At 38.7% G+C, this 27,947-nt stretch overlaps 2 protein-coding genes across 3 annotated transcripts in view; one reads left to right on the top strand and one right to left on the bottom strand.

Moving 5' to 3' along the window:
* The window catches only part of LOC118277362 (phosphoinositide 3-kinase regulatory subunit 4), a 69,614-nt gene that overhangs the window by 2,451 nt on the left and 39,216 nt on the right, over nucleotides 1–27,947 (bottom strand). The window lies entirely within an intron of this gene.
* Nucleotides 1–27,947, top strand: part of LOC118277352 (uncharacterized) — a 79,234-nt gene that overhangs the window by 47,543 nt on the left and 3,744 nt on the right. Inside the window, exons 2-16 of one of the 2 annotated variants that reach the window (XM_035596111.2) lie at nucleotides 17,284–17,445; nucleotides 18,728–19,015; nucleotides 19,415–19,610; nucleotides 20,066–20,156; nucleotides 20,675–20,803; nucleotides 21,235–21,528; nucleotides 21,877–22,009; nucleotides 23,455–23,568; nucleotides 24,179–24,364; nucleotides 24,808–24,966; nucleotides 25,484–25,655; nucleotides 26,081–26,211; nucleotides 26,548–26,653; nucleotides 26,975–27,093; nucleotides 27,517–27,748. In XM_035596111.2, coding sequence (XP_035452004.1) covers nucleotides 17,390–17,445; nucleotides 18,728–19,015; nucleotides 19,415–19,610; nucleotides 20,066–20,156; nucleotides 20,675–20,803; nucleotides 21,235–21,528; nucleotides 21,877–22,009; nucleotides 23,455–23,568; nucleotides 24,179–24,364; nucleotides 24,808–24,966; nucleotides 25,484–25,655; nucleotides 26,081–26,211; nucleotides 26,548–26,653; nucleotides 26,975–27,093; nucleotides 27,517–27,748 — 2,406 coding nt within the window. In that variant the 5' untranslated portion in view covers nucleotides 17,284–17,389. Of the gene's footprint in view, nucleotides 1–17,283; nucleotides 17,446–18,727; nucleotides 19,016–19,414; nucleotides 19,611–20,065; nucleotides 20,157–20,674; nucleotides 20,804–21,234; nucleotides 21,529–21,876; nucleotides 22,019–23,454; nucleotides 23,569–24,178; nucleotides 24,365–24,807; nucleotides 24,967–25,483; nucleotides 25,656–26,080; nucleotides 26,212–26,547; nucleotides 26,654–26,974; nucleotides 27,094–27,516; nucleotides 27,749–27,947 lie in introns of both variants that reach the window. The other variant, XM_035596108.2, reaches the window with a different exon arrangement.

The raw sequence follows: 27,947 nt of genomic DNA, 5'->3' as shown, positions 1-27,947 counted from the left end.
ATTCCACGTTTTATGTTAATAATCTATGATGTTGATGACCAAAGGATCAGTAGTGATTTGATGAAGTAATTTAATGGAGCAATCTAATAAACAGTGACAAATCTGATGTATTGCAAAGTCATTATTTAAAGAACTCCTCCTTTTTTCACAGTAAGTCTTTTAGCGAAAAACAAACACGAAATAATCCTTAACAGCAAACATATTTCAACCAAAAATGCCTTCCATATGCACAAAACCACAGAACATTACACAAAGATGCATCGCATTAAACATCAGATCTCCGAACGGTACATATAATGTCGTAACTCATTGGCTTGTCAGGGGCTCTGACTGATTTCGGTCACGTTCGCAACGGTTCGGTTCGGACTTGCGACAAAAAATCTTTTTAAATGTCCACCGAGGTCAAGCAAGAGCGATGGACTGCGCGATTGTTGTGATGATTTAATTTTATAGCTAGGTCTATCTAGATAGGTAGTGAAACAGGTATTTGTGTGTTGTTCTTTGTTGTATACGAGTGGTCGTGTGTGGTTTTAGAGATGAGTTATGTTTTTGATAGAGATTTTGTTCAGTATTATTAAGTGTGGCAGAGCCATGCTTCAACACGAATGGGTGACGAATGGGACTTGATCAGAGTGATACCACGGTCTTAGAGAAAACTGACGTGAAACAAAGCTTACGTTGTGTTTCGTTGTGTGAGTGAGGTTACTAGAAGCAAATTATCGCATCTTCCCAATCCCCGATTTCCCAACACAATCCTACAATTCCTAACCCCCAAAAGGCCGGCCACGCACTTGTAACGCCTCTGGTGTTTTGGGTATCCATGAGCGGCGGTGATTGCTAACCATCAGGTGATCCGTCTGCTCGTTTACCGGCTTATACCATAAAAAAACTATCGACGCAATTCTCGGCAAAATATCGTGGAAATTTAACCCAGAAGAAACGAAAGTCCAACAGCGAATTGTCACGTGCTATTGATGTGGGGTATTACATAATATTTTAATATGGAATGGAGTGGTCATATTAATGTATCTGCTACAGCTATTGATGTTCAATTTAGATATTGATTGAATGTCAATGTGATGTCAGGGTTTGGGCCAAATGAGCAACATTGACATACATTGTTAAAGGGGGTTTAAATCATCCAATGCCTTCTCTCTAAACTCTCACTGACGAAAATCCACCCCGGTCCCACTCCTGCTTTTCGAGCCGATAAACTCGCTAGGTAATCCGCAGCTCCGGATCAGGCGTGAGCCCTACTGGGCCCCATCTGTGGTGGTCGGGCTCTTCGAGGCGCACGAGGAAGGCGAAGTGCCGTACACATTATCAACGATTTCTTTTTTAACACCACTCTAGGACTTAAATCATACTAACTTTATGCAAACTTCATCATCATGGTTTATACATACAACCACCCACTACGCTAATAGTTTCCCCAAACGAATTCTGTGTTATTTTGATACCATTAACAACCCAAATCCCGAGAATACCGCGCGGTGTTATTTTGATACGAAATCTGAATAAAATAAAATGAAATGAAATGGATGCGACAGAATGTGGCGGTCGGTCTCCTATTTATGTTCACACATGTAAACGTGCATCTCTGTCATAGTTTGTAGACACCATGATGTAGGCAAACCACGGGATAATTAAACACGTAGAATGATATTGATACATATAATTATATTACCTATAATGATAATGAATGATAGTGATGAATTGTCGATTTCATATGAAATCCCAAAACCAAACCTGGATTGCCGGAGTTTGTGTTTCCTAATGGATACAACCTGAGTGTCTTCAAAGTGCATGCTCCATCGTAGGCCGCATCATCACTTACCATCAGGTGAGATAGCGGCCAAACGTCGACCCATCAAATGTAAAAAAGCAATTTTCCACACGAACGAATCACTTTTTTCACCTACGATTTCGGAGCCGGATGACCCCCTCACACACACAAACTATGAGCAAATCCAGGCTCCATACTTTTACTAAAAATTAAAAAAAAAACGCAAAATCAATAATGGTTTTTTCTCAATTTGGAAATTCAACACTATAACCCTTGCTTACCAGTCACACAGCAAAATCAAAAAAAATCATTTTTTTCTCAAATAAAGAATTTAACACACACAGAACCCTTGTTTACCAGTCACAATCACCATTCGTTACCATGACAACACAATCACAAAATCACCTTACTTAGGTTAAGATAATTTTAAAACCCTACACAGAAAATGCAAATCTATCCATACTTATCCGTGCCCTGCATATAACAGTGTAGTTCCCTTCACCCCACGGATGACCGGGCGTGCACCGATAACTAGGGACACAGAAATAGTATCGATTACACCCAGCTTCCGTGTTCTGTCACACAGACGCGAGATAATGGTTTTATGACGTCATGCGGTGCCCTCTTACCGGCTATGTAGATACTGTGTAGGTACTTGTTTAGTGTTTACGTTATCCTGTGAGAAATGTAACTATATGTGTTTGTTTCTTGACTGTTGAAGTAGGTTTTGAAAGTGCCTTCCCATTCTTTGATTGCATCATCATTAAAGGGTAGCCTTCCTCGTCATTTTCTTCTGGGACCGTACGTCTAACGTCAACCATCCCAAAAATTATACCTACTTTATAATACACGATATTTACACCTAAAGACCTTTTATAATTCTTGAAATTTTATAAGTAGTTATTAATTTATAAGAAACTTTATGCCAGTCGGAGTCAATGATGACTACTTTCAGAGGGTTTTGTACGAGTTTGTTTTACGTTTAAAGACATCGCAATGAGACTGATTGGTTGGTTTATTCGTGCCGGCCAATCAGAGCCCCGAAAGCTATTTCATTTCGTTTTTGGTTAATGTAAAGCAAACTCCTACTAAAAGGTATTGAAAATTGCATGGAATGAATAAAAGTTATCTTTCCATTTTCTAAATTCGTCTGTATATTTGTCATTTGTCTCTTCGGTCCCTTTCTTTTAAACGTAACAACCGTACTAAATTACCAATGTTTTTTGTTTACAGGTAATTCACCAATATTGAGCAGTTTGCCATCGCCTATAACTAATCAAATACATCAGGTATAATTATATTTTACTAAGCAGTTACGTATCTATCGACAGACTCCTCTAATGTAGATAATGTGTATCAATATTTTCGCTCCAATACATAATTTAACGTATTATACTGATTTACTAAATGGGAACATTTGTGATTGACGTGACAAGACGCGGATCTTAATAATTTAGTTATATTTCGTAAGTAGTTCCTACATGATGGTTCCTAGAATTCCTGATTTATTTTGTTGCGGGATCCAAGACAGTCATTCATGTCCCTAGAATGCGCAGGACTTCAGTGTTCCGGTGTTTTCATGGTTTTATCTACTGTAGACCCTGGCTTACAGGAGTTGCAGCGGTTTGGAAGGTTGTGGTAGGCTTGTCTTATAAAAAAGGTCCCTAGAATTTATAAATGATGTTTTATTTTTAAGTGCCATATTGGTTACATTATTTAAGCGTAGCAGTAAACTAAGAAGTCATAGTTCAACCTCAATGGATTCAACTCAAATTAATAATTTTCTTTTTTTATTTAATTGGGTGTCCATGTCCATAATGCAGGCATTAAATTCATTGTTCACATTATTCTAATATACATAATTATCAGGTTTCTAATAGATAAGAAGCTGCGAAAACGGTGCGTTGTTCAAAATATCCTCACAAAAGGAAACGTCAATTTATTTGACGTTGTAATCAAGCTGTCAATGTCAAACTGACATAAGTTATTGATAAGTTCACTGTACCTAAACATAAACATTCTGTTTGCTGATATGAGTGCCCTACCCGAGAGGAAACTATTCTAATTATAACCTTAGGTTAGGGCTTGACAGTTTTAATTTATTTTAGGGTCTAAGGCATTGTCTATAACATCGGCGATCGATTCATTGATCGTTGGTACCTGTCTTTCGTTGCCAGCGCCATGTCTTTAACTTTTTTTCACAATGAACGAATGAATGAATGGTTGTACCTATCTCGTTTGTGAAGATATGTTAAGGGATTTGTTTTGCACGTGGGGTTAAAATTAAATAATGACGTATTTAACTATATGTTTAGGACAATATAGACTAATTTGTAGTTAACAAACATACTTTGTGTATACTGTAATTCAGTGTTTGTTCAACAAGTCATCATGGCTTGTTAAGGATGTCCCTTAACATGAAAAGTATTTTATCGGTTTCCTTCACAGTTTATAGTCATTTTTTGAAAATTCTCAGTAGATACGACGTCATGTAGATTCAGCAAAACACTGTCTTCTTACATAAGACTTATAGAACCTAGCTCATCAAAGTGACAGGATGTTTAATTTTAATCCTGTACACAGAATAGTAGATGTATTTAGGTACTATATTATACTAGTCTACATTATGCATGTGATACCTACCGCACGCGTCTGATGGCATGCAAACGCATAATGTATCAGGCATTCAGTGTACAAATACACTGAATACTTGAATAATATTCTGTATACAAATCAAGTGATTGCTGGAAACATCAAGTTTATATTTAATGGTGACGGTAAACACAATATTTACTAATACTGTCCGTCTGTCTGTCTGTGTTTATATGCGTCTCACGTACAGTTTGCAGTGTTGTGTTTAGAATGGTAATCGTGTAAACATTGAGTTTTGTTTTAGTTGTAGTTGTTGTTACCTTAATTATGATTTTAATTGAAATATGTAGATTATTTTCTTTGTTATCAGTAGATTACGAATCGTTTGGTTATAAACTGTAACTGTAATTGAAATAATGAAATATGGATTATTTTCTTTGTTATCAGTAGCTTACGATTTGTCTGGTGGTAAGATCTCACTTTAATCGTAGTAGCAGCATGAGATACTAAGAGGGTGCTAGAGTATGTAGGATACTGTTTAATTGTGCTATGATTTTCTTTCCTTTTTGACCCTCGGAAGAATACCTTTATGTATCGTCCTTCTGTCTGGAGATACATGGGACTCTCCGGGAGAAGGCACTACACTGTGTCGCCATAAGTGAGGGGGGTTCGGTAGAACCATTATGACTCCTCAGCGAAACTTTAAGCTAGCTTCCTTAACTACATTTACTCGTCTTATGGGACCAACCACCTCATTTATTTCAACAACTATTTTTAACTCACCTCTCAATATAAAGATATCTAATAAACACAATACTAAACTAAATTAAATTCACATAAATAGGTACATTAATGGGCGCATTATTTCATAAGGAATATTAATAACTTTCCAATCGAACAACAACATCAATTGTTTATTTAAATCAATAAACTTACTTTTATAAATCACTGTTTATTACTTTCATTACGATAACTTCTCAGAATATTTATTTACAATTAACTGATTAAATTATTATCACTGTGGGAATTACATTAATTAATTAAGATAGTATAGGTAATGTCCCTGTATCCTGACGAACTTTGTACTAATATACCACATATCAGGGGCAACCTGAGACCACGAGATTTAGTGTGGTTAAGTTCCTGAAGCCCTTTTTTAGGGGGGAAGATCATCCAATAGCCTCTCCCACCTTGAGCGAGGCGAGAGAGAGTGTCAGACTCTCACTGACTAAAAACCACCCCGTTCCTACTCCTGCTTTTCGAGCTGGAGCCCCGGTAAAGCTAGGAAGTCCGCAGCTCCGGATAGGCATCAGACCTACTGGGACCCATCTGTGGGAGTTCCTTAAGTCCTAAAGATAGACATACTATACTTACAAGGACAGAAACGCACTTGTAACTCGTTCGGTATTGCCGATAAGTATGGATAGCATCATCAACTATCTCATGCATAAAAAAATAAATAAACATACGGATACTTTCCTTAGATACTAAAATTGCAACACCGAAATCTATAAAATCACCAATCATAGCTACCATCTTACATCTTTTATAACAAAAACCGAAACAAAATGGCGCCTTCAAGCAGTTTCAAGGCCATTAAAGAGTAAATAAACAAATAATAGTTAATTAACGGTGTTAACGACCATCGTTTAGCCAATTTGTTGATTTTAACAACATTATTTCATGGTTCGCTTTGGCTTATTGTGTTTAACGGGATTCTATGGTGTAATTCTTTACGGGGTACTTGATATTATAGCTCCGTGAACGTTTGGGTGCTTCGTTTGGCTATAATTAAGTGGTTTGATGGACCGAAGCTATGATACGCAAAAAGGTAAAGAACCCAAGCTTTGGTGCGCAAAAAGGCACGATTCAGATGCAATGACCTACGCAGTTTTTGTCCAAAATGTCGAACAGAATGTTCAATTTTGTTTGTCAAATTTTTGCAGTGACTTAAGATTGATCTAACTGTCTGTAGATTGCAAGTACTTTGTGAATTTTGACCATAATTACCTACCTAGGTACTTAATAATGTAGCGCAATATATTTTTTACACAATTATAAAAAAGATGTTGTGTATTTATTGCCTCTAATAAAAAAATACAGCAAAGGACACAATTCCTTGTAAAACACAATTTTATTCTCACTAATCAATCCTTTTTCCTCAACAAACAATTGCTTTTGTACTCATTGCAAACAATTAAAGCGGATCCCTTGTAAATCGATTCTAGAGTGGCCCTCACTTGATCATCATCAGCATTTGACCTTGTATCTAATTCCAACCACCGTGAACTTTCAATGGTTTACAAATTAACCATGAATTTTATACCATGGCCCATGACAATTACGTTTTAGTTTCACGACAAGGTGCTGCCATCTAGTTTGGGCGGTGAAAAACTTTTGGGAATGAATGATTGAATGAACTTTTGACATTTGGCATAATATTATAATAGAGAGTTTTATTACCTAAATCGTTTTTAAATCGTTTTTTTTTAGTCGATGTTATGAGTGTGAATGTGAATATGGTTTTTAAAAGCTTTACGGCTATTTACCAATACCCGTATTCATTTTACTAAGATCAACGAAAACTTTACTCTATTTTATTTTATTTTTTTATATTCTAGCCAAAAATACCATACTAGAAGTCAAAAATAAAGGCCATAACTTGTTAGTGACTACTTAAGTAGTTACGTACCTATAAGTAAAGTATAGGTACTTATATAGAAACGATCACACATCGAACTAAACAAAACCAGTTTATCCTGGTCTCACTTTGTATAATCTTTTCATACATTCGACTGTCAGTTTATACTAGTTATTGTATAGTTTGATATTTAACCATGTATCTATGTATAACTACGTATGAATCAGAATCAGAACACAAACAAACACAGGTGACTATTGTTAGTAGCACTTCAATAGATGTAGGTGATAGATAACGCATTGTTACAATTGTGTACCGCACCTCTTGCAACCTATGAAGTAATTCATTGTTTCAGAGGTAGCTAATGAAAATTTAGTCATATCATTATGATTGAGGGGTAAAATCATCCAATGACTTCTCCCGCCTTGGGCGAGGCGAGAGGGAGTGTCAGACTCTTACTGACTAAAAATTACCCCGTTCCTTCTCCTGCTTTTCGAGCCGGAGCCCCGGTAAACCCGCTAGGTAGTCCGCAGCTCCGGATCAGATATCATTATGATTAAGTCTTTGACTGCCAATAGAAAACTGTTGAAGGCAAATCCTCCGCTAACGTCGGTCACCGGTGACCACCACGGCGTTCGATGTGTTAATCTGTCGTTGGCCATTGGTTTAGAATTATAGTCCTGGTTAGATTATTGAGGTTTGGACATACATAATATGTCAATTCTTGTAATTTTCGGAGCTGCTGACTACTCGAGTTTACCGGAGCTCCGACTCGAAAAGCAAAAGTAGGAACGGGGTGGTTTTTAGTCAGTAAGAGTCTGACACTCCCTTTCGCCTCACCCAAGGCGGGAGAAGTCATTGGAAGATTTAGAGCCGTCAAAAAAAATCTTCTCGATGTAATACATCAGTGCCCTTGGGCTAAAAATATACTGATACTTTAAAGAAGTAAGTATTAAAAGCATCTCCTTCTACATTGTTATATATCTTTTTAACTAATACAACGTCTTTATGACGACTACAGCGTGTTTTTATGCCATAAAATAGATAAAAGAGACTTTATATGTTCTGTGGTCTACAATACCTATGCAACTAAAACAAATAACGTAATCACAAGAAGTAATGTCTCGCATGTAAACGTTAACTCGTCTGTCGTACGGGGCACATACAAATAGACTGCATCTAGATTCTACGTGGATCTCATGCTTGGATGCGCACGCGCACGTTTCGCAATACTGTTACTTTACTTGGGTGTGTGTGCGATATAATTTGTAGCAGTTCATCAATAGCCCGTGACAGTACAGTGCTGGACTCCTCTACATAAGAGAGACTTGTCATATACCGATTGGGAAGATTGACAAGGGGGGGAAATTGGGCCTCCGGTATCCTCACTCACACACAAGCGTTGTTTCACGTCGGTTTTCTGTGAGGCCGTGGCCGTATCACGCCGGTCGAGCCGGCCCATTCGTGCCGAAGCATGGCTCATTCATACTTGAAAGCAGAATGCCAGAGTTCTCAAAAAAGTAGTAGTAGTAGTAGCTCCTTTGGTATATAGACAGGGTATGAGCTGACTTAGGTGATAGGATACTTTTTATTCCAAAGGAAGGCGGACGAAACCGATGGTAGAAACTAGTTACTAATTAAGTATGCGAATGTATTTGTTTGTGTGATTTGTTAATTTATTTGCTAACAACATTAATGAGTATTGCAAGCACTCTTTATTTGTGGAACAAACACTCGTCGCTAGATTTTCTCAGTTGGATATCGGAGATAGTGGTTAGAGGAGTGTCGTTAAATTAAAAAAAATAGTTAGTAGGTATAAGAGGTTTTTTTAAACAATATGAGTGAGTGTCTTTAAAATGTATAAGTTTGTTTGTAAAATGAGTGTGAGTGTTGAACAGCAGATACTAGTAGAAGATAAGTTTGTAAATAAGTACCATGCGTAAGTTTTTTTATCCTTTTTATGTTTTTGCCATGTATACTAAAGGGAAGATTGGGAAGATGGGTAATTGGGCTTCCGGTAACCACACTCACGTCGATTTTCTGTGAGACTGTGGTATTACTCCAGTTGGGCCCATTCGTGCCGAAGCATGACTCTCCCACACTAACTTAGACTCGTGTCAAAATCCCTACATTATGAATGCTGAAGCAAGTATCAGATGACATAGATAGGCCCTCTAAATATTGATACAGCCATGTAAACAGCTCATAATCCTACACCCTCCCAGCTTTTGGGGTCAACGACATTTATGTAGGCAAATTCAACGATATTATTCATAAAGCCAATCAAATCAATACCCACCTATTTGCCGACGTACGCAGAAAAAAAGTCAGCGTTCCACATTTGAAAATAATAAAATGGCGCGCACTGCTCTACTTGCTAAGTGGGTAATATTAACAGGCAGCGCGATGCTCAGTACCTTTCATTATAATGCTATAGGAATATGAACGTAAACACACATGTGATGGCCGTAAAAAGCGCGGTAAAGAATGAACGGTAACGTGCGAAAGAGTGAATGATAAAATGTTTAGAATTGATTTTTAGTGCTTTTTTTTATTATAGAGAACATACTCTTTGTGTGTGTCTTTATTTTTTTAATTTTAGAGAACAATCTCTGGTATCTTTAAAATTCAAAATGGTATAGTGTTGTATTTTGACCATTTACTTATGTCTAAACGATTAACGTGATTATCGTTACATAAGTAAAAATATACGGATTAATTTCAGACGAATATTTCAATAAAAACGGTATGAATATAAACCACAATATTACTTAAGTACTTTTGAAAAGTCAAGAAATAAACAATAGTCTGTCAGCCTGTCCGTCAGTGAAACTAGGTGTTCCAAAGTGTAGCTTCAATCAAAATCAAATAAAAACTTATTTAAAATCATAAAATTAATTCTCGAGAAAATGGCATTTTGCAGCCGTCTCCTCGAGGTATTTTTGCGTCTGCTAACGATTATTTGATCAATAAGAACTTTTCAACATGAAACTTCAACCTTTTTTGGTCATTAAGTAATGAGCTTTAACTGTAGTTGGCAGATCTTGCTGTTGCAAAAGATTTTTGGCTAAAATCTTAAAATCCACGTCTTTGTCTTAAGTTAGTGCGCAAATGTGTCTAGAATAGTCTGACTAGATTAATCATTAGGCTAGACATTGTGCATGACGGGTCTTAAAATATTAATCTAATAGATTCAGCGATATTTTAATTTAATTTATTATATAAAGTGTGAGTGTATTTCTTTAATAAATTCTCTGGAAAATTTATAAATGTTGCACTAGTTGGAATGAATAGTTTTATTACAAACCTACATACTTAAATGTCGTTGCAAAAGTTGATCTTACTGCCGGACTTCGGAGCTGCAGACAACCTAGCGGGTTTACCGGGCACCGGCTCGACAAGCAGGAGTAGGAACGAAGTGGTTTTTAGTCAGTAAGAGTCAGACAATCTCTCCTCTTGCCTCGCACAGGGCGGGAGAAGACATTGGATGATTTTCTCCCTATTAAAAAAAAAAGAGTCTTTTACGCTTTCTCGCGTGTCTCGTGGCCGCAAGCCCACACATAACGTAACGAACGCTATAGTCTCAAAAATCTCAATATTTGTATTTATTTATGTTAATTTATTTAGTAACCACGGACGTTAGTGTCTCATGCACCGTTAGCCGCCTCTTTTTAATTTAAATCACTACTTTTATGGCCGAAACAATATGGATTATGCGGCCAGTATGATAATTTTAGTTAAATATATCTTATATGTAGGTGCTATGCATCTTCAATAATAATATATTTGGTTTTTTTTTCTTGTATATTTGTGGATTTCTCAATCCAACCAGGTGGGCAGAACTGATACGATAATTTTGAATTATTTATTAGCTGTGATTGTTGTTTTATTTGTAGATTACAACGTAGGTACAAGCATTTCTATTCTGCCCATCTGGGCAAAATCTCAATCAATCCTTCTTTCATATCACATAAACAGTCTATAAGTGGTCACTGCTGACCAAAGACCTCTTCTCAAACGGAGAAGGTTTGAGCATTAAACACCACGCTTGCTGCTTGCGATTTCAAACTTATAACCAGAAATTATAAGCCCAGGTTTCCTCACGAAGTCCTATTTCACCGTTTGTCGTGTCTAAATAATCTTAGAAAGTACATAGGTATAACACTGGAAAATTCATATCGGTACTTGCTGTTGATATCAAACGCATCCACAGCAACGCAGTATCGCATCTCTGGTAATAAAACACTAATGCTATGATTCTATTATTAGAACTTATGACGGGATATTTACCATAACACTAATAATAGTGTTAGTGACCATATCAGTTTAAAAGCTATGATTCTAGTTAATAATTTTACAAAAACAACTAATATTTTACCCATCCTTGACCCATTGTCTGTACATAATAAGTAAATGACAATTGTAAACAGTATGACACGAACACTACTGAATATTGAGTAACATAAGGTATTAGGTATGTATTGACTCTTATTGTTTAGTTCTAATATGTACTATTGTAGTTGTCACATAACATAATTTCGCTATAGACGACATTATTTGATGTAATTTAAGACTACCACAGGTTCTAATGAGTATTTCGAAGTAGGGCTACCAAACAATGCTTTTCTTTTTGTTTAATTTTTTGCCGCTGTCCCAGACTAGGATTTATATGAGATAAGGTACCTATACCCTGGCAAAAAGGTGTAATTTAATGTCATTGTAATTAAATGATATCCTAAATGAAAACATCTTCATTCTCTCGCCTTGGGCGTGGCGAGAGGAAGTAACAGTCTCTTACTGATTAAAAACTACCCCTTTCCTTTTCGAGCCGGAGCCCCGGTAAACCGGCTAGGTAGTCTGCAGCTCTGGATCACCTACCCCTATCAGAAATACCACCCACAACGACACATACAAACAAAATGATCAACAACCACTTTACCAATTTACCAATAGTAACTATAGATGACGCTGTGTTTGCATCACTTGGGTTGCGTAAGCGCACCGCTTCGCATCGTCACCGCAAACTAGTTAATCTAATAGACATACATCTGGTGAATAAGTTGTTTGTTATATGTCTGTTGTCTTACTTGTGGTAAGTATTTTACTTCTATTCAAAGTCAAATCATTTACGTATTTGTATTAGACTAACATATACATACGTATATGGTGACTGGTAATTAGTGAACGATATTTACACACGTGATTGTACACATGATTACAAACAACTTTCTCAAAGAAACTTTTTTTTTATACTCATTAGTTTTAATTTTATCTATTGTGATAAAAAAAACAAAATTTCATTAGCACGCGCGCGTAATGCGTTGTAGTAATTTGAACTATACAATACTTATTTGTTCTTGAAACAATACCTAATTTTATAGATACTTCCCCAATACGTAACGGAATGAATTGAATGGTTCACATCATCATACAAAGAGTTGTTAAAAATTTTTGTTTTGTGTTGTGTACTTGTGTCATACAAACGTAGTTGAATCAATAAAATGGTGTCTTAATAGAAAATCGTCTCGATAAATTCAATTGTGTAGTTATGGGAATAAGTAATTTACGCCTCAGTCACCTATTCCTAATTTCAAAAGAAAAAATGTCAATGTAGTTTTTTCTCCGGACTCTAGGCTAGCATAACAAAAATAATAATTTAATAATTTTCCAACATAATAAATATATTATTTTATTAAACAAACAAAAGTTATTGTAACTTTCGTGAGACATATTAATTAAATGAATTAATATGTTATCGGCTTACACACGTAACTCTTTTACGAATTTGTGTGTCGCGGAATGCTGCTCATGAGTATGAGCCTCTAGCATGTCTTGAAGCTAGTCGAGTTCCTCGTCAAACAGTTACATGACTAAGCCGATAACATAATAATTAAAACAAAAGTTACTCAAACTATAATTGAGTACAAACTACCAAAATACTACAACTGTTAAAGTAAAAAATCTTCAAAAACACTACTTAGCTGCTTAATTACCATGCTAAAAGCCTTCGTTCTCGTGCCAACTACTCTAATCTCATTGAATCGAATCAACAGTGACGTCATCACCTTTGTTTACACACAGTTTCCCATAAAAGCGGGTAATTTGTAGAGAAAAAACTGAACTAAACACTATCTAAGTGTATAGCTGTATACTTTCATTTTCCCGTACATGGGGACTGGTATCAACTTTCTATGGTACATAGAGTTTTATATAAATGTCGATACTAGCTTTATGTATGTAGATTATATACCTAGGTTTTAAATATACACAAAGTTGTGGTCAGTAAGGATCTGATAATTACTTTAGTCTTCCCCAGGCGAGGGATCCACGAGTACCTACCTATTTTCCATATTGGGGTAAAAAGTACTTATCCATAATATAATAACCGCCGTACTCAGAGTCATTTAATGGTTACTTAACTCATTCCTTATAGCAATTTTTTTTTTCAATACAAAATCGTTGCTAAGGAATAGTTTAAGTAATCATTAAATGACTCTGAGTGCGGCAGTAAGTATAATAACTTAAAGGAACCTAAAACTGGGGTTTTGGGTTTCTCTCTGAAGGTTCTAATTTTAGACAACATCAAAAACAATTTGCTATCTTATCACTGAGGTATAATATGATGAATCTGAACACGTGAGACGTGGGCACATCAGCAATTTATTTGCATGCATGAGCAATGTGCATCTTTATAAGAACAGTATTCTGGACAAATTCTCCACGTACTTCAAATACGTTTATAAAAAAGTGATACACGAAGTATCTCCACATTTTAAACGCACTCGTAACCTCATTACGTAGCGGTCAGCGTTGTCGGCTAAATAAAGGTAATGAGTTACGGACACAGTTCATCAATACAGCCGGAATTACGGGACGCGGCCCAAATACCGGACAATTAGTACCATGTGGCTATCTGTTAGCTTTTTCAGCGAGTGCGTAGATTTTCATGGTGTTAACTAAAGTGGGATAGTTTTTGTGAAGTAGTACGGTGAAATTAGTAGGACAGAGAACTAAATTCTTTGGCTATTTGTAGGACGTATCTACACTAATTAATAAAATTGGAGTCTGTCTGTTTGTTATATCGCACACCTAGTAATATATTGGCACATTTACGGTTTTCATAGTTTACCTGACTTGTTTAGTTTTTAGTTTACTTACCAATGAACCGTTGTTTTACGTGTGTGAGGGGGGAAAAATACAATAATGGTATAATGACACTTACGACCTCTCTCGATGAATATGGAAATAAATAGATTACTATGCAGTTTTAAAGACGTAAACCATATTATATAAAGTCAATTTCGCATTTTTGCAGATGTGCCAATATATTAATAGGTGAGCGATATTATTCCGTGTACCATAGCGTAATTAAAGTTCTATCTTTCTTCTTTCTTTCTTTCTGTCTTATCAGCTTTAATAACACCATTTTGCTTGAAAACCTGTCTGTATTTTGTAATAGTTAATCTGCCTATTTCTATTTGGTGAGCGTCTTACGTAATACTATTGACACTATTGTACTTAAGGCATTATAATTATATATGAGTATACACCAGTAGTTCTCAACCGGTGGTCCACAAAACAAAATCTCCGTCCAATAAATAACTACGGTTGAAGCTAAAATTAAGCTTATTTCAAAAGAGACAACTGACAAAACCATCTAACTGCCGTACTCAGAGTCAGTTAATGGTTACTTAACCCTTAGCGGTTGTTTTTCATACAAAATCGTTACTAAGGAATAGCTTAAATAATCTTCAATGATGTGACGATAACAACTTGCTAATGCCAGCGGTTTCACTCGCGTGGATTACGATGTGACTAATAAAAGTAGCCTACGTTACTCCTTAGTACAACAACCACCTGCCTAGAAAGGTCTCGTCCAAATCGGTCCAACCATTTTAGAGATTAGTCAGAACAAACAGACAGACAGACAAATTGTAATAAATGACTATTTTGGTGAAGATATATACCGTATGTACTTTATATATTATGCATGTAGTAAAAAGCGATATTTCAATATTACAAACACAAACTTCATTTAATTTATGGTGGTCCTTAACCTAACAAGAATAATACAAAAATAGTCCTAGACCAAGAAAAGGTTGGGAACCCCTGGCACACACCAATCAATTTGTTACCAACTTAAAAACATCGTTCCATAAGATTTCACGTTATTCTGCAAATCATGCGAACTTGACAGTCACTGAATGATCATTAATTATCAGATGATCTTACATTTTTAGCAGCCCGTACACATAAACTTGTGAAATGGTAGTAGAATATTTTAATGGAAATCTTTAAAACAACTATTATCTTTATGGGTGTGGGTTTACTTGCATGTTTTAAATCTTACACTATTAGGTATAAAAAACTGAAGAGCTTGTTTGTTAGATACGCTAATCTCCGGAATTACTAGACGATTTTAAAAAAATGTGTTAGACAGTCCTTTGAGAGATGTCCCATCAAGAGAGATTATAGGCTAGAAAACATCACGCTACGATCAAAAGGAGCCAAGCAGTGGGGTGAAACCGAGATAAAGTATCTAGTTGTAGATAAATTAAATGCTCACAGCATTGGTAAGAACACATATAATGGTTTAAAAAAGAAGGAAATATAAAAACAATAAAATTAAAAATGATCTATTTGCATTTCTGATCAATATCCTAAGAATAACAAATTAGCAAAGAATCTGTTGCCATAGTAACGTCCTTTATGAGTTTTACGAGCAAACATTTTCTAATTCTATTCAATACTACAGAACCTTTTTAAATAACCTCACTCTTGACCATCGAATCACGTTAACGGACAATTTTCTACTATTGTATTTGTCTTAACTCTTACCCAACAGTAGGTAACAGTGGGTAAGAGCCGCGTCATTCAGTGAAAGTGTTCAAGTCAGTTCAAATATTAACTTTTGACTATTACATAGTACTATGACATAGAGTGAGTTATGTAAAGAGTTCAATTGTAAATGTAACGGTTTCATGTTTGATCTAATCACCTATGTAACTTGTCATTTAGGAATTTCTTTTTATTTTATTTTGTCTACTTGATTTGATCAACGATGACCAACGGGTCGATCGTGATTTTGCTAAAGAAAGATTCTTGTTATGTAAAAGTTTTAGTTACTACTGAAATGTCGTTCAAGCAACATTGGACCTTGCAACAGGAATTGTAACGGGATTGTTTCTTGTCGGTAAGAATTTCTTGCCTTACTCCGGGTAAGGGAGACATTCAACTGTCGATCATAAAAAAAAAATCTTGCAACAAGGAATCGGGAATGTTTCTTGACAATAAAGACACTACTTTTTCCTCTCATAAGGCGGGATTATCGAGCACACGGCAGTGTGTCCGCCAAGTTCGAGCAAAAAACCGACACACCCCGTGGGTTATATTACACGAACTTTCGGGCTCTTGACCCACCTAGAACTCAAAATCTATTTTATCTACGCATATGAAATTTCTAGTATCTGTCGAGATCTACTGTACTTAACTCTTACAAAAGTTCAGGTAACAGTGTAATTGTAGGTCTTGAGATATCGACGTCAAAAAATCGCTGTTCAACTATACACTCACTATTGACTCACTTTCAAAAACCTAGACCACTTCCAATAGTACGTATTGACTTGAAAGTGGCAGTTATGTAGGTTTTTAGGTCAATTGTAAAGGAAAAAATCGGGCCAAGTGTGAGTCGGTAAAAATAATGAAGGTGTAAATTCATACCATTAAGGAACTAAAACAAAAAATTATCTATATCTTCCAATGGTCGTACCGACCTAAAATGTTACGAAGGTTTCGTATTTAGCTAAAGTAAAGTAAAATTGAAAAAAAGAAAATTTTACCTTACTAAATGAAATGTCACCCAAGCAACATAAATGTGAAAGGCTGCCAAGTTGATAATATTGGAATGCTTCTTAGTCGGTGAGATCTTTAAATAAGTACCAAGTTCCATACACAGACTCAGCCGCGCGCGATATAACTTGGCAAGTAAATAGCTAATATATACTTGACTCATTGCGTTTAGTAGGTTTATAACACGTGTGTGAAAACTTGCCAACGTTATATCATTTGCCGAGGTCTGTGTATGGAATTGGTACTTAAGATCTCACTTCTTTTAGGCGGCATTCCAATATTATCGAACTTGGCAGCCTTTCACATTTATGTTTTGTGTGGGAACCTAACTCCTTGTAAAAAAAATCACAAGAACAAGGATATGTTTCTTGTCGGTAAGAAAACTGTTCTAAAACATAGTATTTCTTTGTTCCAGATCAAACTGTCCAGTAGTACCGGCGGCGAGTGCAGCTTGGGCGGTCGAATGATGAGCGGCGCCGGCTGCCGTAGCCCCCCGCGCCCCCGCCGGCACCCCCGCCGAGATGGCCGCGCTCTCCTGCTACCAGCCCTGCAGGTCGCATCTCGCGCAGCCTGCTAGGTACACGCTCACTTACTTTTAACTATTTCTTGTCTTCTGCTGGTGTGCAAGGATCCTATAAGTTACCACTTGGTATGTAGCTTAGTGCTGCTATTCTTGGTATAAGCCGGTAAACGAGCAGATCGATCACCTGATGGTAAGCAATCGCCGCCGCCCATGGACACCCGAAATACCAGAGGCGTTACAAGTGCGTTGCAGATTAGGAATTTAAGGGTTGTAGTATTCGGGGTTTGAGAAGATTGGGAAGAGGGATAATTAGGCCGACGGTAACCTCACTCACACGTCGCAAGCGTTGTTTCACGTCGGTTTTCTGTAAGGACGTGGTGGGCCGACTCAGCTCAGCATGTTTCTCACACTTGGATTATAAGAGATCTTCTCCTATTTGATTGCCAATATAAAACTATGAAGGCTAATCCTTCGCTAGCACCGGCAACATACTCTCCATTGTCTGACACTGTTCAATTTGTTAAGAAAGCTTTTGTAACTGCGTGCTATACTTACGACGTACCCTATTTACTTCTTCCTACATTTCATACGAAATACAGACATGACTTTGTCCATTTGAAATCTCTACTAGCATACAAAACCAAATTAAATTGCTTAAAACTCATAAATACGATTCTATCGACATCTAGCCTAAAACATCTAGACTGAAGCAATTGTTTCGCGAACCAAGTAAAGTAAGCTATTGTAATCATAATATCATGTTTCGCCAACAGAATGTGCGTATATCTGTGTCAAATTCTTGCGTTACTCAAATCTATATATTCCGGCGCATCATGAATAACCAAACCTCCTTCAATTAGAAACCTCTTTTCATATGAGACGTGAGAATATCATCGCAATGTCTGTCAATTTTGACGTTTTGTCAAATACGATACTATGTATGGTAGTGTGTGTAATGTTTTATTTATTAATTTAATGTATTTTATAAGCATTATTTTTGAAAAATATTAGCGTTCTGGACTTCTCCTACACATATACTATAAGTGTACCAAATTTTATGCTCCTACGTCCGCGCAATTTTCGTAAAAAGAGTTACAAAGTTTTTGCTTCACGTATTAATATATAGAAAAGAAATATTCTGAACTTAACTGACGAAATGACTATACACTTTATGATATTTCATTTAGAAAAGAGTCTAATCCAAATCTTTACACATTTGAAGGCGTATCGGGTAAATATGACCGACGCGAGTAGAGTAAAGAATTAGCGTTTTTAAAACAGTTTTTGTGGGCAGTCAAAAAACATAAGTACTAACCCAAAAATCTCCAAATTCCAGGTGTCTAGACGACGAAGAAGATTGCCAGCAAGTGAACTTCTCGCTGCGGAGACAGCAGTTCATCGAGAGATGCCACGAGGCGCGAGGTCAACGCCCCCGTGACTCCATCCCGGAGGTCTCGGTCAAGAGGACCAGGGAGGAGTTGGCCAAGCATGCCTCGCAAGCCACACCGCTAAACCGCCGGCTCAACGTGGAAGCCGGCTGGTCCAAGGTCGAGGAAGTGAGGAAGAAGTTCGAAGGAGCTGCTAATTGTCCCTCGTTTTCGAGGTCCTTTGAGTCGCCGCCCAGGTGAGTTATTCAAGTGTTGGAGTAATTTGGTGTGAATGTGGACTGATAAATCATAAATGATATTTATTTTGCAAATAGGTTACAATGTAATTCTTTTACACGTCAATCTCTTAAATAACTAGATGAGGTCGGCATTTCCTGTCGGAATACTCTGAGAAGAAATTCCGAAACAAACTCAGAGGTCATAGTCTCTTTTAAAGTCCAGACAAAATCAATTAAAGATGTTGGTGAACCGTGCAATTTGATTCAAAAGTGGTCTGTCTGGATAGTCCTAACTTTGTTCCTGATCGTTATATTACTCTACTGTCTTTGTACCAGGCGCCGTCTCATTTACAGCATCCAACTAAAAAACTACTCTAACTAAAGTCATCCACAATAAATTCTATTTCACTCCACCAGGCGTCGTCTCGCAGACTCGTTGTTCGCGAGTTTCAAACTCCCGCGCAAGTCGAGGGAAGGCATGGCGGCCCCCAGGTCCCTGGCGCAGCCGCAGCAGCAGAAGAGGAAGTCTGCTGTCGAGCTGCTGGCGGAGACTAAGGCCTTCTACGTCAAGTCGGAGACTGTGCTCGATAGGAAACAGGAGCTACCGTTGAGGGTGAGTCAAAATCTGATCTGAAGTGCAAGAGGGACGGAGCTATACAACCTACATAGCTCCGTCCCTCTTGCACTGATCAGTGATCGACCATTCTGACTAAATTGTAATAGCAGACTAAGGCCCCTGATTGATTGATTGACGAAAGCATAAAAGATAGTAGCAAAGCATAATAAGAAAATTATTAGCTACTCGAAAGTAGTTAAGTGGGAGTGCTGAATAATGATTCTCGGATGTCGGATAAACAGTGTGGTGATAGTCACTTCGAGTCAGACACGCTCATATCGCCGCGGTTACCGGTACAGCCAAGAGAAAATACCTAGACTGCCAATAGAAAACTGTTGAAGGCAGCCTCCGTTAACGTCGGTCACCAGTGACCCCCGTGGCCTTTAAAGTGTTAATAAATATTTCTGTTTTGCCTGGTTAAAATCTATAAACAGTTTTACCATCGTTTCCAGATGAGCAGTGGTCTGGGCCAGGCGATCGCAGCCGGTGGCTGTCACCTCGTCAGCTCCGGAACGCTCAACCAAGATGCTTGCTGCAATCCCTGTAAGTGCATATTGTTATTAGTAAATAACAGATCTATACCAATTTTCTTTTCCAAGACATGTCACTCCACCATGTTAGTCACGACTGATTGTTATAATACCAGTATATGATTAGTAGGCACTAAATAAATCTTCCATTGACGAAATTCTCACAAGGCTTAGCTGGTGACAAGAGGATCTAAGTTTTTTTTTAATCCTTAAACCTGATGTAATCATAACCCTGAGGGCCTACTCCGGTTCTCGAATGCGAAGTTTCGCTTAATTTAGTGATTAAATATTTATTGATTTATTAATGAAATTACTTAAAATAACGTTTTATTTTAAAATTTTAAATCAAGACCTATTTATTTATCTTTATTTCATTTGTTCATTTTTGTTCACAAAGGTTCGCAATAAATGGAATTGTATTACGCAATTTGCGAAGTTTCGGACGAAACTTCGTTTCTCGTTGAATTAGAGTAGACCCCCTGGTATCTACAACACCAGACGGAACTAACTGATCTAAATACTCCCTTGCAGACGCGACAACCCGCAGTACGGGTGCGCGGCGCGCGGTGAGTGCGGGCGAGGGCCTGCAGAGTACGCTGCGGCGCCTGCTCGACCACGCAGACAGCCGGGAGAACGTCTACTCGCCACCATTCGCTGTCTGTGAGTACCATCACACCGATACTTTGTCCTAAGATTCTAGATCAAGTATCAACCAAAACTTGCCTTCAGAAGAAAATTCTAGTGTGGAGCAACGTTTATAAGTTGTTACAAGGTGGAGATTAAAACAAAAAAATATAAAAAATAACTGGCGAAACAATACGAATTAAGCTGAAAACGTGTCTTCTTATAAAGTTGGTTATAGATATCATAAAATGTCAGTTTCTAAATAAAATTAAGGGAATTAAAACCATGTTCTGATCTTGTCATGTCTGACATGACAATCTACAGAGTACATTAGGTCCATTAAAATATTTCTGAATGTGCAACATTAATTATAACACCTTCCCTTCCTGGCAGTGCTACTGTATCAGACACTGTTAAAACCAGAAACTCAGACATACTAAAACATGACCTCAATCTCTCCTCCCCAGGTACACTATCAGCGCACAAAGTATATGCTGACACAAGACGGCTAAAAGACTCCTACCCAGAACGGGAGACCATGCCTCGGTCACAGCACAATTCTGGAACATTCTCCGGAACATTCTCGGGCACCTCCTCATCAGGGACCTCAGGGTCTAAAGCCCAGAAGTCAGACCCTGACCATAGAGAGAAGATGAACAGGCCCCTGAGTTTTGGAGACGCGAGGGTCTTCTTCCCAGAGTCCTTTGTGATACCACGACAGAGGGCCAGCGAAGTCGTGATCAAGGGTGGATATTCTATGCGTAAGTCGTCCTAAAGGCCATTTTATTTGATCAATAAAACCTATGTCATTTTAGAAGACAGTGATTTAGTAATAGACAGATGGTAAATTGAGTTTGGTTGATTTTAATTTCTTATGATTTCCATTATGGAGAAAATGAAATGGAGTGCTTTATCTAATATACTTTTTTCTTCAATCTTACTAGATCTTTAGCTTTGCAGTTTAGTAATTTATCCATCAGCGGCATTATACCATTATCCATCAGTGGCATTGACCTATTGAAATCCTGAAACCTGCTTTAATCTTCTAATCACCATCTGCCTATTATACAACAAGAAATTCTTTTTAATTAACTGGTTTCTTATTTCAGCGAGTTCCCACTCGAGTCCAGAGAACATGGAGCTGCCTGAGCCAGTAGTGAGCGGGTCTGGATCACCGGCGGACCCCATCCCCACCATCAGTCCACCGGCGCAGTACGCACACTCCGCACCCCGGTATATCAGGTACCAAGAGTAAATATCAATTGATATAGAACATTTTAACAGTATCTATATTACTAGGTTATTTGGTAAGCACGTAAAATAGATTTTATATATCACGAAGCTAAATTCTTTGTTACCGTTGATTGGCTCAATCCTTATTAATTTTACTAAATCAATCTATATTCTATTACGCATGTGCATACCAAATAACTTACCTATACCCTGTGCGCTATAACAAGGTGCGGCTGACAGATGCCAGTATGACGTTGACGTCTCTCTTTAGGGATGGATATTAGAAAAATCTTTTTTTATCGCTATCGATACTCGCAGCATACATTTAATTCTCTTTAATTTTTTTATTAAATGTGTGTGTTATTTAGTTGTGCAGTCTAACTACGTGTATATACTTGTCAAAATAAATATTTTATGACCGAGCCCTGAGGTGTTTCAGAGTTACAGTTTTACAGAACCGTGAAGAAAACAAGGATATATTAGTTTGTATATGTTAGATTAAGTACCACCACGCATTATCAATGGCGCCGGAAATGTCTAGAAAAATGCCTACTACATATTTCTGCTCAGATAATGTCACTGTGGTTTGGGCAGAGAGAGCCGCGTCTACAGTGGATTTACCCACATAATTAAAGGTTTTTTAAGAATGATAATTGAACGACGCACGATTTTCGTTTTTTATTCTAAAAAACATCGACTACCTATCCATCGTAGCCGTACATCCCATCACTAAACACGACTATGGCTTTACGTTATACGCATAACACTTTACTTTATTTTTCATTTCATTAGATTTTAATTGAATACTAGAACATTCCGGTTGGTTTTAATTTAATTAACTACGCATCCGAATGATTTAACATAATACGAATGTGATACAGCTAATATAATAAGGCATAATTTTTAAATCGCAGCAACTTTCAAGAGTGATACGAAACGTTACAGAATCTGTCAGCCGCACCATGTTAGAGCGCATTAGTTATAACTGCGATACGTACAACATAAACCAATATCACTCATGGTTTCCCGAAAATATTTAGAAGATATCTACTGAGGAGAAACATCGAAAATCCAAAAATTCAACATCACCGAAAAAAGTCCGTGGTGAAAATGAAGACCAATATTGAGCCAATAAATTAATGATTCACTCCAAAATTGCACATATATTTGTCCTCCACAACCGCAGTGAACCGCTGACAATGGACTTACTTATACCATACAAAAGCATTGATAAAAGTCAATAATGTGCTTAGTTTAGTACCGCTATTAAATAATAGATGGCGCTGTGCCGTGACGTCATTTTCTTCATCGCGGTGTTATGTATTGACTTTCCGTCAGTATATGACCTGAGCAGTGTTTTATGTATGTAATAAATTGTCTTACTCTGAACACGATTGTTTTAGTTCTCACGAGATATTTTTGGGACGTTGTACATAAGTCTTTGTACCTTCCAGATCCAACTCCCACTCGCAGCCGAGCATGCGAGAGGATGACAGCGGCTGCCCCAACATCAACAGCCACAAGTCGTTGCCAGACTTACACTCGCAGACCAGGTGCTATCCGGAACAGTGAGTACCATTATATGATCCTTACCAATCAATCAATTACAATCCTGAAAGGGCAATCTTTCACTTAGGTACTGTATTAAGTAGAGGATGAAAGGCTGTAGGACGGTAGGTAATATAAGATCTGAAGATATGCTCAAGAGATTATGGTTGTTAAGATTGAAAGTGAGTGTGGGTGGACCAAAGGAAATGTGTATTTATTGAGTTCTTTGGTAAATTATTTAGATTTCTAAGTAGGTACATACTCCAACCACACACATACTCCAATACCGCCAAACCCGCATTGAGCAAGCGTGGTGATTAATGCTCAAATCTTCTCTTTGTGAGAAGAGGCCTTTGGCCAGCAGTGGCCACTTATAGGCTGATGATGTGACATATTGCAAAAAAAGAGGACTGGAATAATGACGAATTAAATTATTATATTTGCTGTACGTCTTGTCTGTCTTACGCCCGAATACTCAAACGCTACTCAATTTTAAGTTGTACTTAAATATCGTGCTATCTATGTCATTTAATAAAGAATTGATAGTGACAGTACTACATTTGAGAGCGTCTTAAAATTGAGTAGCATTTGACTATTTGGGCATTAGTTACATGTTTCTCTCTCTTCCAGCGCCAACGTAGGCCACACGGACACAATAGGCCGGTCCCCGCGGCGCCGGCGCCACTCCACCCACCAGCGCACCGCCTCCTGCTCCTCCAAGGGCACGCGCTCCAACCACTCCTCTCTCATGTCCTCCTGCGAGGCCTTCTCCGAACACCCCTCGCCTGGAGAGGAGAACTACCAGTCTTATAATAGGTGAGTTTCTTCATTATTTACCGGGGTATCTTTAAGGCTTTGCTTATGGGTAGGGCATGCTCCAATGTTGGTTATATCATCGCCATCGGTTAAAATCTGTCAAATAAAAGAAGGTTGATATAAAATCCTTGTATTTTTTGTGTGATACGGGGTATACGAGCAGACGTATCACCTGATGATAGCAATCATCACTGCCTATAGACACCCATAACACCAGAAGAGCTACAAGTGCATTGTCAGTCTTTAGAAGGCAAAGAGGATTCAGTCTTCTGTACCCTTATTCACATGGTGAAATATAACGCAATCGTTGTTTCGCACCGTTTTCCTGTGATCACTCCAGCCGAACCCAGAACCTAGCCTAGCCTGGTCTCATAACCCAGTTCATTACAAAAACTCTTTGACCATGTAAAAGACTTTAACATTAACATAATCACATCCTCCAGTCGATGTGGCTCGTCGTTCGCGCGCGACTCGGGCGGGTCGAGCGGGCACTACACGCAGCGCAGCGCGCCGCACGCCGCGCACGCCGCCCCCACCGCGCGCCACTCGCACCGCCGGACCGACTCCGGCTCCTCCACGCAGCATGAACATGAACACGCCAGGTAAGGGCCCAGGCCTTAGTCTGCTATTACAATTGTGTCAGAATGGTCGATCATGCCTACGTAGGTTGTATAGCTCCATCCCTCTTGTACTGATCAATGATCGACCATTGTGGACAATTGTAATAGCAGACTAAGGCCCCGGGGTGCTGTGTGGGAAATTATGCCTTTTTGTTCCTTGAATGTTTAGGTACAACTGTAGAAGTTCACGAAGATGTAACACCACTATTGGTTATGTTATGAGTCTCATGTATTCCAGACTTCATGCTACAGTGAAAATGTACCGAAATAAAATTTTGGTACTCTGCCCAGAAGAGTCGAGAATCGTACCTAAGAAGCCATCTGGCTCAAAAGTCCCACTTACGGTCACTCGAGTCGAGTGACTAAACCAACGAATCAGTAAAACAGAGTGGAATATGAAAAATTAGCTTTCACCACACTTGCGGAAAGAGTAAATTTTAGTCTACTGACATCAGACGATTTTGTAGTAAAACACAAATAACTGGACAATTCTCCTCAGGGGCTACAACTCGTACGTGTCGGAGTACGGCGCGCCCCTGGAGTGCTACGTGTCCGCGCCCCCGCAGTTCCAGGACGGCGCCCCCGACCCGCCCGCGCCCCCGGCGCCCCCGCCACACCACGCACACCATCATCACTATACTCATGCACCTAGAGTCGGGATACATTTTCAGGTAAAAATTCCGAAAGAAGTAGAGGCAAAAATGTAAAACCTAACACCCATTTACCAGTAGTTATAAGACCATGTCAGGTTCATAAAATAGTCCGGAGCTGCGGACATCGTAACACCAGTGCCGTTACCGGGGTTCGAAGCAAGAGAAAATCACCCTCTCGTGACCTAAATAAACGGTAGCTCTTACTGTTCCTGATCCGGAGCTGCGGCCTAGCGGGTTACTGGGGCTCCGGCTCAAAAAACAGGGTGATTTTTAGTCAGTAAGAGTCTGACACTCCCTCTCGTCTCACCCAAGGCGGGAGAAGTCATTAGCTGATATTCGGCCATCAAAAAATAAAGTAGCCAGACTTACTTAGTACTACTTTGTGCACCTGGTATACCGTACCTACCATACCATCTTACAATATAATTCCCCTATTCTTCCAGGCGAGTGCGCCCCCGCCACAGTTCCAGGACGAGCCCCCCATGTACGACTATGGAGACTACGAGTGCACCTACAAGACCCCGCTCAAGTGTCTCAACGTCGGGCGCAAGGAGTACGCCAGGGAGTATACGAGGTGAGGATAAAATAGTACATTTGTTCATCATCAGCTAAAAGGGATCAGTTGCTTAACAAAGCGACAAAGGAGATGTTATCTTATGACATCCTTGGTTTGTTGACTTGCAGATCCAGTTTCGCGGAAGTTACTATAAGAATAATAATTGCCGACTGATGTCCCATTTCACTTTGAATAAAATTGTCCAACAGGCCTCTACGAGTTTACTTCAGCTCCTCGTACGCTTTCCAAAGATCCGGGACCCTGTGGTTCCGTGAATGGAAGCGAAAATAAGAATAATTGTTATAACGTTGTTTCTTATAAATAATATCCTATCTCCTGATCTCCCTTCCACAGATACCACGAGCCGAGCACGGAGCTAGTGAACAAGCAGCCGCAGTACCAGGAGCTGCGCATGCGCCCGCGGCAGGATGATAACCAGGACTACGTCAATGCTACGCAGGTTAGTCATTGTTTATCGTAAAATTAATTTTAACAACTCATAAATATTTGAAAACTTCTCTCTACCACTTGCCTTTCGCCTTCTTGAACACCACGCATTCTCGCCTGTCATTGGCCTAGATTATTCGCAAAACCAATGACATAACAGACCGCGCAGATTTACTTCGATCTTTTGCATTGAAAGTTACAGTATAGGATAACCTAGCAGCTAGGCTTTTCTTCTGTAAACATTCCGTGCGAATCTGTTCTTCCTTTTGGCATTTTGTTGCCTCGTAACATTTCAAATGACTAAATAAGTACTAATACTGATTATTCCTTCTAGATATGTCCACCAGAAGAAGTGACGTCACCACTGGGTACGTTCAAGCGACAGCGGTGTCTGCGGTACAAGCAGAGGCGACCCAGACCTATACTGCGCTCCAAATCTGATATCTCGGATAGGTATGTACACTTACACGTTGTCCACGAGAACGGACGAGCTGGACTGTCTGTTTTCGGATAGACACAGAACTCTTGTTTTTTGAAAGTCGTTCAGCAATTACTATACGGTAAAGAAAAACACGACATTACGTGCCGTAATGTGCACCTCTGCCTGGGGTAGGTTCGGGGATAAAAGGCGTGAAGTTGTGTATAAAAATACGACATGCGCTATTAAATTCGATTGTTTCGGGATTGTGTGGGGCCACGACTATTTTTTTTATTTTAATCGTGATCAGTGAGGGTTTTTCAAGTTTGATTCCTGGATCGAAATTATCGATTTTCTGGCTTTTAGATATTATCTCTTGGCAGTTATGAAAAGCGTGATCATAATGTTATGTACAACCACCTACGTGCGTGATGTTATATAATGTTCAATCGTTACAGGTACAGACGCTCAGACGGCCGCAGCCCTGCATCAGCCCCATGCGAGGGCGAAGACTCGCCCGACAGTCCGTCAGAAGAGGCCTCGCGTCTCCAGGACTTCTTCGAGAGACTGGGCCTGGAGCCCCGTCAGTATGATGCACTGGTACGGGACGCTCCACCTGATAGTCCCGTGTTCTTCTCATCAGCTTCCACTGTGGACTCCAACCAGCTCGCTGCTACTGCTGATTATACGGTACGTAAGATAAGAGTTAGTTTGTTAATGTGTAGGTAATAATAATTGTTTTTTTTTTATGGAATAAGCCGGTAAACGAGCAGACGGATCACTTGATGGTAAGCTATCGCCGCCCATGGACACTTGAAACACCAGAGGCGTTACAATTGCGTTGCCGGTCTTTTGGGGGTTAGGAATTTAAGTGTTGCTGGGGAATCGG

Source organism: Spodoptera frugiperda, chromosome 10, assembly GCF_023101765.2.
Source record: "Spodoptera frugiperda isolate SF20-4 chromosome 10, AGI-APGP_CSIRO_Sfru_2.0, whole genome shotgun sequence".
In the NCBI taxonomy this organism is placed as follows: domain Eukaryota; kingdom Metazoa; phylum Arthropoda; class Insecta; order Lepidoptera; family Noctuidae; genus Spodoptera; species Spodoptera frugiperda.
This window is presented reverse-complemented; position numbering and strand designations above follow the sequence as displayed.